Raw genomic sequence first — 13,749 nt, forward strand, 5'->3', positions numbered from 1 at the left:
CTGGAGTGATGAAAGATCAGATGGTCATGTACAGGTAGAGATATTGGTGTGCAAAAGAGCAGAAAAGTAAATAAATAAAAACAGTATGGGGATGAGGTAGGTGAAAAGGGGTGGGCTATTTACCAATAGACTATGTACAGCTGCAGCGATCGGTTAGCTGCTCAGATAGCTGATGTTTGAAGTTGGTGAGGGAGATAAGTCTCCAACTTCAGCGATTTTTGCAATTCGTTCCAGTCACAGGCAGCAGAGTACTGGAACGAAAGGCGGCCAAATGAGGTGTTGGCTTTAGGGATGATCAGTGAGATACACCTGCTGGAGCGCGTGCTACGGATGGGTGTTGCCATCGTGACCAGTGAGCTGAGATAAGGCGGAGCTTTACCTAGCATGGACTTGTAGATGACCTGGAGCCAGTGGGTCTGGCGACGAATATGTAGCGAGGGCCAGCCGACTAGAGCATACAAGTCGCAGTGGTGGGTGGTATAAGGTGCTTTAGTGACGAAACGGATGGCACTGTGATAGACTGCATCCAGTTTGCTGAGTAGAGTGTTGGAAGCCATTTTGTAGATGACATCGCCGAAGTCGAGGATCGGTAGGATAGTCAGTTTTACTAGGGTAAGCTTGGCGGCGTGAGTGAAGGAGGCTTTGTTGCGGAATAGAAAGCCGACTCTTGATTTGATTTTCGATTGGAGATGTTTGATATGAGTCTGGAAGGAGAGTTTGCAGTCTAGCCAGACACCTAGGTACTTATAGACGTCCACATATTCTAGGTCGGAACCATCCAGGGTGGTGATGCTAGTCGGGCATGCGGGTGCAGGCAGCGACCGGTTGAAAAGCATGCATTTGGTTTTACTAGCGTTTAAGAGCAGTTGGAGGCCACGGAAGGAGTGTTGTATGGCATTGAAGCTTGTTATACTCTCAGCCAGGGCCATTTCCCAGACACAGATTACTACCTAGTTCTGGACTATGAATAATTTCAATGGAGAATTGTTATTGAACAAGATTTTTAGTCCAGGACTAGGCTTAATACTGTACCTGTCCGGGAAACCGGCCCTCAAAGTTTTTCAATAGCATAATGCACAAAGTGAAAAGCATCCACTATTTTATTGGCCTCTAACACATGAGATATTGAAACCACCCTTATGCTTCAATCAGTCTCACTCATAGAACCCCCTAGCTGGGTAGTTATATACCTACCATTGACTTTCCATATAGCTAGCCACAAACATTAAACCTACCAGGAGCACAAACCCTCTAGCAAAGCAGGAACTGGTAGCTAGCAGTCTGAATGGAGTTTGGAGGAGAACCCTGCCACTTCATTTCCATGTCTGGCTGCTCCTAGCAACGAGGTTAGTGTGTAACTAGACCAGAAAAAGATGGGCCCTGGTCAGATGTAGGGCACTATATAAGGGATAGGGTGCCATTTGGGAAACAAATTTACATTCAGCCCTGGTCATAAACAATACATTAAAGACTATGTCAATCCCATCTGGTCTTCATTCACTAGAGCTGTCAGTGATCCTCATTCTCATCTAGTAATGTAGTTGATCCTCATATTTAACAACTCCTCTTTGCTAATCAGAACAAGAGAGATAGAGACAGTACACTGTATTGTGTTCACATAAGTACTTTAATCAGGCACTTTGACAAGAAGAACAAACACTTAGCACATCAGGGCAGATATATGATATGTGGGGAACAAGTATATTATGGGCTACGTGCGTGAAGAAAGAGGATGTACAATTGTATAAATAACAAACTGATGAATGAACAAAGTAAGAGCTCAAAACAACATGATATCCAAGCTTCTTAATTTTAAACAGAGTTGAAGTCGGAAGTTTACATACACCTTAGCCAAATACATTTAAACTCAGTTTTTCACAATTCCTGATGTTTAATCCTAGTAAAAATTCCCTGTCTTAGGTCAGTTAGGATCACCACTTTATTTTAAGAATGTGAAATGTCAGAATTAATAGTAGAGAGAATTATTTATTTCTGCTTTTATTTCTTTCATCACATTCCCAGTGCGTCAGAAGTTAACATACACTCAATTAGTATTTGGTAGCATTGCCTTTAAATTGTTTAAGGTGGGTCAAACGTTTCGGATAGCCTTCCACAAGCTTCCCACAACAAGTTGGGTGAATTTTGGCCCATTCCTCCTGACAGAGCTGGTGTAACCGTGTCAGGTTTCTAGGCCTCCTTGCTCGCACACGCTTTTTCAGTTCTGCCCACAAATTTTATTTAGGATTGAGGTCAGGGACTTGTGATGACCACTCCAATACCTTGACTTTGTTGTCCTTAAGCCATTTTGCCACAACTTTGGAAGTATGCTTGGGGTTATTGCCCATTTGGAAGACCCATTTGCGACCAAGCTTTATCTTCCTGACTGATGTCTTGCGATATTGCTTCAATATATCCACATAATTGTCCTTCCTCATGATGCCATCAATTTTGTGAAGTGCACCAGTCCCTCCTGCAGCAAAGCACCCACACAACATGATGCTGCCACCCCCGTGCTTCACGGTCGGGATGGTGTTCTTCAGCTTGCAAGCATCCCCCTTTTTCCTCCAAACATAACAATGGTCATTATGGCCAAACAGTTCTATTTTTGTTTCATCAGACCAGAGGACATTTCTCCAAAAAGTACGATATTTGTCCCCATGTGCAGTTGCAAACCGTAGTCTGGCATTTTTTATGGCGATTTTGGAGCAGTGGCTTCTTCCTTGCTTAGCGGCCTTTCAGGTTATGTCAATATAGGACTAGTTTTACTGTGGATATAGATACTTTTGTACCTGTTTCCTCCAGCATCTTCACAAGGCCCTTTGCTGTTGTTCTGGGGCTGATTTGCACTTTTCACACCAAAGTACGTTCATCTCTAGGAGACAGAACGAGTCTCCTTCCTGAGCGGTATGACTGCTGCGTGGTTCCATGGTGTTTACACTTGCGTACTATTGTACAGATGAACATGGTACCTTCAGGCGTTTGGAAATTGCTCCCAAGGATGAAGCAGACTTGTGGAGGTCTACAATTTTTTCTGAGGTCTTGGCTAATTTCTTTCGATTTCCCCATGATGTCAAGCAAAGAGGCACTGAGTTTGAAGGTAGGCCTTGAAATAGATCCACAGGTACACTTTCAATTGACTCAAATGATGCCAGTTAGCCTACTCGAAGCTTCTAAAGCCATGACATCATTTTCTGGCATTTTCCAAGCTGTTTAAAGGCACAGTCAACTTAGTGTATGTACACTTCTGACCCACTGGAATTGTGATATGGTGAATTTTAAGTGAAATAATCTGTCTGTAAACAATTGTTGGAAAAATGACTTGTGTCATGCACAAAGTAGATGTCCAAACCGACTTGTCAAAACTATGGTTTATTAACAAGACATTTGTGGAGTGGTTGAAAAACGAGTTTTAATGACTACCTAAGGGTATGTAAACTTCCGACTTCAACTGTAAATAGCCTTGTGTTTTAGGGGCAGTTTAACATCACTTAACAAACACTTTTAAAGATTTCTAAGTTGGAGTGGAGCTGAGTACTAATTAGCATCCATCACTGAGTATGTTCCAAATGGCACCCTATTCCCTACATGGAGCACTACTTTTGCAGCACACTCTATAGGGAATAAGGTGCCATTTGGAACATAGCCTCTGTGTCTCAAGGATGTAGTGTAGTTTCTCAGAGCCAATAAAGGTAACGTTTCTTCATTTAACATGTTAACAATTAAAAACGGTACAAAGACTCCAAAACTGTCAGCCTGGAAGAAGCTCCACCGTGATGAATGAAGGAAAATGGAGTCTCCCGATTTAGTCCATGGCAGAAGGCTAGCTAACCATAAATACAACCTTACACAGGGGTATTTAGTACAGGCTGCCAAAACCACTTAAATTGAACTTGTTTTTCTATCAGACAACAGACAGTAAGCTACGAGCTGAAGGTCATGCAGGTCTACATGGGTTGCATCCCAAATAACTTAGTGAACTACTGTATAGGGAAGTGCACTCTTTTTGCGGAGGAAAATACCCCAATAGGGCTCTGGTCAAAAGTACTATATAGGGAATAGGGTGCCATTTGGGACTCAGTTTGGTGTTACATTCTGATACCAAGAAGTGGTATCTCAACAGACACTAGTTAGTAGCTAGTTACACCCAACTCCAGGCGTAGTGAAAACTAACAATACTGCAAACTAACAATATTGATAACTTACATTACTGTAGTTCAGAGAAGGAACTAAGAGAGAACAGATAAGCAATCTCAACAACACCGTTTTGATTAGTGTTCTTTCTAGTTTCAGTCCTGCATATGATTTGAAAAGCAGTATTTCAGAGATTCATCTGGCTTTGTGGAACATCCCCTGCAAAGAAATTATGAAAATATCTGTTGCTACAGTCTGTCAGAGGTACATACACACAACCCTTATTCAAACAGTCAGAGGTACACACAACCCTTATTCAGTCGGTCAGAGGTAAACACAACCCCAATTTATTCTGTCAGAGGTACACCAAAAAACCCTACTCAAACCTCAGGGTTTTCCACAAAGAATGTATGAGGGGCGCTGCGCTGTGTCCTGGTTGTGCCAAAAAAATGTTTACTTTATTTATCAACTCTTAAGGAAATGTTTTGTTCTAGATTGTTGCAGGTGTTTAGCAGCAACTGCAGTTTAGCTGCCTCTAGAATAACAACTAGACCGGTCTGCAGAATTTTTTTCTTAGTTCTATTCCTGCTGGTCTCTATAATCTTTCTGACCTCCCCTGTCTGTCTATGTCTGAGTAGTTCTGCCCTTGTCTGTGTCTACTGTGCCACTAGAATACCAAGTAGACCTGTAAGGCTCATCGTGATTAAGGGATTAAGGACACCTGAAAGGAAGGACATGACTAATGGATGTCAAGTTCACCTCAACTAGACTGGAGGGAAGAAACAAAGGAACGTGTATAGGACATGAGAACATGTGTGACTGATCCCTTCAAACAAGACTCAAAAGACTACGTTTGCATCCCAAATGGTACCCTATTCCCTTTATAGTGCACTACTTTTGACCAGGTAGGGAATTGTATAGGGAATAGGTGCCATTTGGGACACACATATGGCACACTGGATTATTATGAGAGGGATCCAACACGCTACCAGATTATTTTTGTTCTTCCAGCAAGAAAAGCTCCTTTTTCACTCCTCTGTAATAAATATTTACAAGAAATGACAGCATATCCCCCCAATCAATCACACTAATAGAAATAAAGAGCTTTGTTTTGTTCCAAAAACACATTAATGGTTAAGTACATGAGATACAACCAACATACAGTTCAAACATACTGTTACATAGCTACAAATATACACACATGGAAATATATTCTGAGGCTATAACAGCCCTCTGGCACAGAATTAGTGCCATTTCTAGTCAGAAACCAAAGTCAGTATAAAAATATAGACAAAAAAAGGTATCTTCTACAAAATATTGACATCATGGCTCCCCGTTAGAATGTGCAAATCCTGGGTAGTTTAGTTCTCTTGACACTGATTGGATCGAGGGAAGAGGAAGTCCTCAGGAACAGGCAACATCCATTTTGGTCTCAGTTTTGATTCTAGTCCAGTTTGAGAGTCCCATTAGTTTATGATGCATCTTGGTGGTTTGAGTGTTACTTCATTATTTAACTACAGTGCTAACCACACTCTGTGTTCTGGCCAGAATGGAAGGTACACTGTACGATCCAGTCTATTGACACCAGATACTGTGACCATTACACAATAGGAGGGGTACCACCCTGCAACCTAAATAGAGTGTCAATTGAGACAACACTTCTGTTTTTTGAGGAACAATAACTCAGTATCAGTCTTCCAATCTCCAGTACCTCAGAGTCTATAGAGTCTATATCCTTATCTCAGTCTACAGAGTCTATATCCTCACCTGTGAATCGATACAGTCTATATCCTCACCTGTGAGTCGATACAGTCTATATCCTCACCTGTGAGTCGATACAGTCTATATCCTCACCTGTGAGTCGATACAGTCTATATCCTCACCTGTGAGTCGATACAGTCTATATCCTCACCTGTGAGTCGATACAGTCTGTCCTCACCTGTGAGTCGATAGAGTCTATGTCCTCTCCTGTGAGTCGATAGAGTCTATATCCTCATCTCGGCCTCTTCAATGTGCTCCATGCTGTGTTCAGTGGTGCTGATCATGGAGGCTGAGGGGCCCTGGGTGACCCCGAAGGGTATGATGGCCGGGGAGCGGGCGGCCAGGGGGGACAGGGAGGGGGAAAAGCTGGGGGACATGGCTACTGAGGAGGGGGAGCCCTCGTGACTGATGGGGGACCTCCGTAGGGAGGCCAGGTGGGGGAAGGAGGACCTCCCCACAGAGGGCTTGACAGGAGCAGGCTTGACCGGGACTGTCTTCGCCCCGGGGTGGGCTATGGAGGTGATTAGGGGCGGGGGGTCAATGCGAGGGGGTTTGGGGTCCACCTTGGCTTTGTGCTGGAGCGGTCTGCGAGGGTTAGGAGTGGCCGTCTCATCCTTTAACCTCGCTATCTCCGTGAAGACGCTTGCTAATGGCTGGAACTGTGGACACCAGTTCAGCAGGTAGTCCCAGTTATAACTACCCCTCAGCTCCTCATCACTGGCCACTATGGCTGTGAGGGAGCCGTCCACAGCGGGTTTACCATCCACTGGGAAGGCATAGTCTTTAGGGTGGGAGATGTTCAGCCCCCTCCCTACCCCCGGATAACCTCCTCCATCCTCCCTGTAGACAGGCACCTGCCCAGCCAGCAGAGTCCCACTGAGATTGGCCAGCTTCTTGGCCTTAAACCACTGGTTGGCGTCAATGTTGGGCTCACAGGAGATGTCAGACAGCTGGTCAGCGTCCTGCTGGATACCAGAGTCTGGCCCGCGGGCTGAGATGTGTTCCTGCATGGACGAAGAGATGGAGGAGACCCGGGGGTACTCGTTGATCATCCGGATCTCATCGTCCTCCGCCGCTTCCGCTGAGCCACGCCCGCTGGAGTGGGATGGGTCCAGGGAGCCCCCGCGGGGGTATGGTCCTCCCCCTCCACTCCCTGTTTGGTCGGAAACGTACCCTGGTAAGGCCTGATGGTAGATGCGGTCGTTCCGGTCAGTGTCGGTAACTTTAGTCTCCTCTAGTTTGTGTAGCATGGTGCCGTGGCCGGGAGAGGCTGGAGGTCTGCAGCGACTCTGCTGCTCCTTCCTCTGACGTCTCAGTCTCACACAAAACAGAGACATGGCGATGAAGATGAGGATGAGGATGGCTCCCAGGGACACAGCGATCACACTGACCAGCAGCAGGTTCATGTCCGACACCAGGCCGAAGGACGTGTTTGTCACGTCAACGGTGAGGCGGGCGGTGGCCACGCGGGACGTCTCCAGAGGGCTGTGGGCCGTCAGGTCAAGGGTCATCACACGGACCTCCCTCTTGGCCCTGCTCATGTGTCGAACATGGCTGTCCATCTTCAGGGAGACCACACCTGTCGATGCATTGACCTGGAAGTAGGGCGAGGGGTCAGCTAGAGAGTACAGAACAATCCCGTCCACTCCCTCGTCCTCGTCTCTGGCTGTCACCTGACCGATGCTCTGGCCCTTCTTCGCCCCCTCAGGAACCAGGAAGGAGAACTCTAAGTCGGAGAACACAGGGTCGTACTCATCCTCCCCCATCACGTACACCTGGATGGTCACCGTGGCAGAGTAGTTCCCTGCGTCCATGGCTAGAGCTACAAAGTTGAACATGTTGACCTTCTCAAAGTCAAAGGTGGAGCGAGTCCGGACCTCGCCTGACGTCTGGTTGAGCAGGAAGGAGTCTTTCCCCTCTCCAGTCTTGTCCAACATGTAGTACCTCAGCTGTCCGAAGACTCCCGTGTCCTGGTCGATGGCGTGCAGCATGGTGACAAGGGTGTTGTGAGGCTGGTTCTCTCTGACGCTGGCGGTGAGGATGGGCAGAGGGAAGTAAGGTCTGTTGTCGTTAATGTCCTTCACCTCCACAGTGACAGGAGCCAGCGCATAGTGACCCTGTCCATCTGTCGCCTGCACAATGATCACATGGGATGCCTAGTAGGAGGGTCAGACGGAGAGGGGGAGAGAGAGTGAGGGAAAGAGGGTGACAGAGAGAGATAGATGGTGAGATGGAGAGAGAGATTAATACTTTCTTTCTCGCTGAAGGGAAATTAATTGTCAGCAGCAGAATATACAAACAGTCTATGTTACGATGACGCCGAAGAGGATGGCGGATGTTTTACATGCCCGTAACCAAGTATTTTGTACATAATGTTGCTGCTACCATCTCTTATGACCGAAAATAACTTCTTGACATCAGAACTGGGATTAATCACCACGGACTGGAAGAAGCTTTTTCCTTTAATGAGTCTGATGAGAAGGACTGATCTCTCAGGAACAGGCCCGGATCCCTGTCATTTGCGTGAAGCCTTTTGAGAATCCGTAGGCGAGCGAGTAAACTCCCACTGCCATCAATTCTACTTGCTAACATGCAATCATTGGAAAATTAAATGTATGATCTACAATTACGATTATCCCACCAACGGGACATTAAGAACTGTAATATCTTATGTTTCACCGAGTCGTGGCTGAACGAAGACACGGATAATATAGAGCTGGAGGGATATTCAATGCACCGGCAAAATATGTGGTGAAGGTGAGTGTCTTTTTGTCAGTAACAGCTGGTGTGGGATGTCTAATATTAAAGAAGTCTCTGACACCTACTACACAGGCTCTGACGCTCGTCGGATGTGGCAGGGCTTGAAAACTATTACGGACTACAAAGGGAAACCCAGATGCGAGCATACCAGGTGAGCTAAATGCCCTTTATGCTCACTTCGAGGCAAGCAACACTAAAGCATGCACGAGAGCACCAGCTGTTCTGGATGACTGTGTGATGAAGCTCTCGGTAGCCGATGTGAGCAAGACCTTTAAACATGTCAACATTCACAAACCTGAGGGGACAGATGGATTACCAGGATGTGTACTCAAAGAATGTGTGGACCAACTGGCAAGTGTCTATAATACCTACATGTTTCAAGCCGACCAACATCCCTGTGCACAAGGACGCGAAGGTAACCTGCCTAAACAATTACCGCCCCGTCGCACTCACGTCGGTAGCCATGAAATGCTTTGAAAGGCAGGTCATGGCTCACATTAAAAGCATCCTCCTGGACACCCTAGACTCACTCCAATTCGCATACCTCCCCAACAGATCCACAGATGACGCAATCTCAATCGCACTCCACACGGCCCTTTCCCACCTGGACAAAAGGACCAGCTACGTGAGAATGCTGTTCATTGACTACAGCTCAGCTTTCAACACCATAGTGTCCACGAAGCTCATCACTAAGATAAGAACCCAGTTGCAGAGGGACTAAACACGTCCCTCTGCAACTGGATCCTGGAATTCCTGACGGGCCGCCCCCACGTGGTAAGGGTAGGCAACAACATGTCTGCCACGCTGATCCTCAACACTGGGGCCCCTCAGGGGTCTGTACTCCCTGTTCACCCACGACTGCGTGGCCAAACATGACTCCAACACCATCATTAAGTTTGCTGATGACACAACAGTGGTAGGCCTGATCACTGACAACGATGAGACAGCTTATAGGGAGGAGGTCAGAGACCTGGCAGTGCGGTGCCAGGACAACAACCTTTCCCTCAATGTGAGCAAGACGGAGCTGATCGTGGACTACAGGAAAGGGTGGGCCAAACAGGCCCCCATTAGCATCAACGGGGCTGTAGTGGAGCGGGTCGAGAGTTTCAAGTTCCTTGGTGTCCACATCACCAACGAACTATCATGGTCCAAACATGCCAAGGCAGTCGTGAAGAGGGCACGACAAAATGTTTTACCCTTCAGGAGACTGATTTGGCATGGGTCCCCAGATCCTCAAAAGGTTCTACAGCTGCACCATCGAGAGCATCCTGACCAGTTGCATCACCGCCTGGTATGGCAGCTGCTCGGCATCTGACCTTAAGGTGCTACAGAGGGTAGTGCGTATGACCCAGTACATCACTGGGGCCAAGCTTCCTGCAAACAAGGACCTATATACTAGGCGATGTTAGAGGAAAGCCCATAAAATTGTCAGAGACTCCAGTCACCCAAGTCATAGACTGTTCTCTCTGCTACCGCACGGCAAGCAGTAGAGCGCCAACTGTAGGTCCAAAAAGCTCCTTAACAGCTTCTACCCCCAATTCATAAGACTGCTGAACAATTAATCAAATGGCTACCAAACTATTAGATTGAACCCCCCTCCCCACCCATTTGTTTTGTACACTGCTGCTACTCACTGTTTATTATCTCTGCATAGTCACTTCACCCCTACCTACATTTGGGCGGCAGGTAGCCTAGTGGTTCGAGTGTTGGGCCAGTAACCAAGAGGTTGCTAGATCGAATCCCCAAGCTGACAAGGTAAAAATCTGTCGTTCTGTCCCTGAACAAGGCAGTTAACCCACTGTTCCTAGGCTGTAATTGTGAATAAGAATTTGTTCTTAACTGACTTGCCTAGTTAAATAAAGGTAAAATAAAAAAATGTATGTACAAATTACCTTTAACCCATACCCCCAGCACACTGACTCGGTAGCGGTACCTGCTGTATATAGCCTCGTTATTGTTACGCTATTTTGTTACTTTTTAATAATTTTTTACTTTAGTTTATTTGGTAAATATTTTCTTAACTCTTCTTGAACTTACTGTTGGTTAAGGGCTTGTAAGTAAGCATTTCAAGGTAAGGTCTACTACACTTGTTGTATTTGGCGCATGTGACAAATAAAGTTTGATTTGATAACTATTGACCAAGTCTTTGTCTATTTCTGTATCAAACTATTTCCTATGTAGTACACTTCTTTTGACCAGGGCCCATAGGGCTCTTTAAAAAGTTGTGCACTATATGGGAAATAGGGTGCCATTTGGGGCACATGACAAGACAGGAAGTGTCTTGGTACCTGTCTCTCGCTGTCCAGTGGTCTCTGCAGCTTCAGGGCTCCGGTCCAGCGGTCTACCTGGAACATACCCGTCTCATCCCCAGAGCTGATCAGGTACTGCACCTTCCCTACGGCCGGGGAGTCTGGGTCTGTTGCAGACAGGCTGAGGACCTCAGTCCCTGTGGCTGCTCCTTCACTCACCACCACACTGCAGGGTTCAAGGGGTTATTATTAGTCACTTTTACAAAAAACATGACTTTTGGTTCCCCAGTGCAAACACATGTAAAGAGTAATTAAGGACATTTAACAAAAAACAAATTACCTGAACTCTGCCCTGCTGAACGCCGGAGGGTTGTCATTAGTATCCATCACACTGATCAGCGCAGAGACAGCCGAGCTCCTCTGGGGCACGCCACGGTCCGACACGACCACGGTCAGGTTGTAACTGGACACCGCCTCAAAGTCCAGCCCCTCACCGGTCAATACCAGGCTGCCTACTGTCTGGAAGCCCCGTCCTTCTAGGAAGCGTACGCTGCTCTCAATCTGGAAGGCATTGCCTGCGTTTCCGCTGGCTATAGTGAAGTCAAAGCCGCAGTTGTCGCGTGACGTGTCGCCGTCGGCCGCCTCCAGGGTCAGGATGGTGGCGCCCGGGAGGCCGTCCTCCGACACCGTGGCTCTGTACTCTGATTGGTGGAAGACGGGCGCGTTGTCGTTGACGTCAGTCACTTGGACCTGTACAGTAGCGGTGGAGGAGAGGGCTGGTGTTCCCATGTCTCTGGACTCTATTACCACCAGGATAGAAGGGTTCTCAGAGTCAAACTCTGCCTGCTGGGTGATGAACAGGGTACCATTGCTGGGGTCGATGTAGAAGATGTCCCGGGTTGATGACATCACTCTGTACATGACACGGCCATTCTCTCCAGAGTCGCGGTCCGTGGCTGTCACAGTGACAACTGCACTGCCAGCTGGGGTGTGCTCTGCCAGAATCACCTGGGAAACACAGCAGGGACGTATTCAGAGTAGTTGAGGCATGTTGGACAGGCAGGCTAATGGTTAATGGTACCAGGAATCTGAGTTAGTAAACTAAATGAGGAAAATAGATACATACACACACACACACACACATGGTATCATTATTGATCTGTATGTACATAGAAAAATCCAGCTAAATAGTTCTCATAGTCTCTTATGGCATCATTGCATCCTGCCAACACAAACACAGATTTTCCAAGGCTAGTGGAGGCCGGTTAGAGGATAGACTACCTGGTAAAGATCCTGTGTGAACGTAGGAATGTTATCATTGACATCCTCTACCAGTATGGTGAGGTTAGCTTCAGTCTGGTGTTTGGAGTCAGTAGCCCTGACAGTCAGCGTGTACCAGGTCCTCTCCTCGTAGTCCAGAGGGGCGGTCAGAGACACCCCGCCCCCGTAGCGGTGGATCCCAAACACGCCCTGGGAGGACGGGTCCAGGTGGAGGGTGTAGGACAGGGTTGGGCCTGAGTCAACGTCGTTTCCAGTCACCTGGGTTATTACCGAGCCAATCAGAGTGTCTGGAGGGAGAGGGAGAGAAAAGGGTGAGGGGCATAGTACAGGGGGATAGAGAGTGAGAGTGGGAGAGAGCGAAGGAACAGGGTTTGGGAGATTGTTATATGGGAACAACACTATAGCCATAGAAGCAGCTCCCAGCACAAAACATATCCTATTACATCATGTTGCTTTTAGGAATATATTGCACACTTTTGATTTATTTATTTTCCTGAATTGGATATTTTATACAGGAAACTGTAGACGTCATATGTACAGAAGGATATGAATAGAGGGAAACTTGGCTTCAGAACGACTCATAAAAGGGTCAGTTTTATCACTGAGAACTGCCGAGTGCTGCCAGAGAGAGGAGTGAGGATCAGTGATAAGATCAGTGGACTAAAGGTTCACTGTTTAATTGACTGTGTCTCAAATGTCTTAGAAACTTGATACATACACCCCCTGGTAGAGCACGACATAGTGAATAGGATGTCAGTTAAACACACTTGGGTTCAAATACTATTTCAAACCATTCAAAAACGTTGTGTTTGCTTTAGCCTGCCTGAAGTACCAGTTGGGTGAGGTTTGCACTTTTGCGAAGCCCAGCTAAAGTATTTAAAATGAATTCAAATCATATTTGAACCCGGGTCTGCAGTTGAGACCTGTGGGTCATTGACTTACTCTCTGGCACTCTGATCTCGCGCGGCAAGGGGATTGTAGGACTATTGTCATTGAGGTCCACGATTATCACCGTGAGGGTCGCCGAGCCAGCCAATCGTGGTGTGCCCCGGTCCGTTGCCGTAACAACCAGCCTGGTGCCATGGAAATGATAAAAGAAACTGTCAGTTGGAGTTTGGTTCTTATCTTTTATGTTTCAGGTTTCATAACCTTTCATCTCCTGCTATTTTACATCAGAACCTATGACAGATATTTAGTTTCCAATACAAAGAGAAAGAGAGTACAGGAACAGAGACAGTATTTATAGACTGAAAACAAAGGTTAGCCCGCTTAGGGAAACCACATGGCAGGCAGATTGTGAACAAACACACACTCTCACAAGGCCCTGCCCCTCACTTGGTTTGTGTCCAGATCTCTCGGTCCATGATAGCGGCGGTGGTGATGCTTCCGGTCAGCGGGTCAATCTTGAACAGACCGCTGAGAGACGACGACCTCAGGCTGTAGGTCACCTGACCATTCTGGCCCTGGTCCAGGTCATCAGCCACCACCTGCATGGGACAGACAGGAAGTCACATGACAGAGGTCAGAAAGAAAATCCTAAACCTAAAAAAGCATTGTCTTCTGATAT

At 46.9% G+C, this 13,749-nt stretch overlaps 1 protein-coding gene across 1 annotated transcript in view; it reads right to left on the reverse strand.

The window, feature by feature from the left end:
- Positions 1-3,379: 3,379 nt before the first annotated feature.
- The window catches only part of LOC109904830 (protocadherin-16), a 184,590-nt gene continuing 174,220 nt past the window's right edge, over positions 3,380-13,749 (reverse strand). The window contains exons 23-28 of the mRNA XM_020501959.2: positions 13,518-13,669; positions 13,125-13,255; positions 12,183-12,469; positions 11,242-11,909; positions 10,941-11,127; positions 3,380-8,048 (exon numbers count right to left, since the gene is read on the reverse strand). Coding sequence (XP_020357548.2) covers positions 6,117-8,048; positions 10,941-11,127; positions 11,242-11,909; positions 12,183-12,469; positions 13,125-13,255; positions 13,518-13,669 — 3,357 coding nt within the window. The 3' untranslated portion in view covers positions 3,380-6,116. The remainder of the gene's footprint in view (positions 8,049-10,940; positions 11,128-11,241; positions 11,910-12,182; positions 12,470-13,124; positions 13,256-13,517; positions 13,670-13,749) is intronic.

This window comes from Oncorhynchus kisutch, linkage group LG15 (assembly GCF_002021735.2).
Source record: "Oncorhynchus kisutch isolate 150728-3 linkage group LG15, Okis_V2, whole genome shotgun sequence".
Lineage (NCBI taxonomy): Eukaryota > Metazoa > Chordata > Actinopteri > Salmoniformes > Salmonidae > Oncorhynchus > Oncorhynchus kisutch.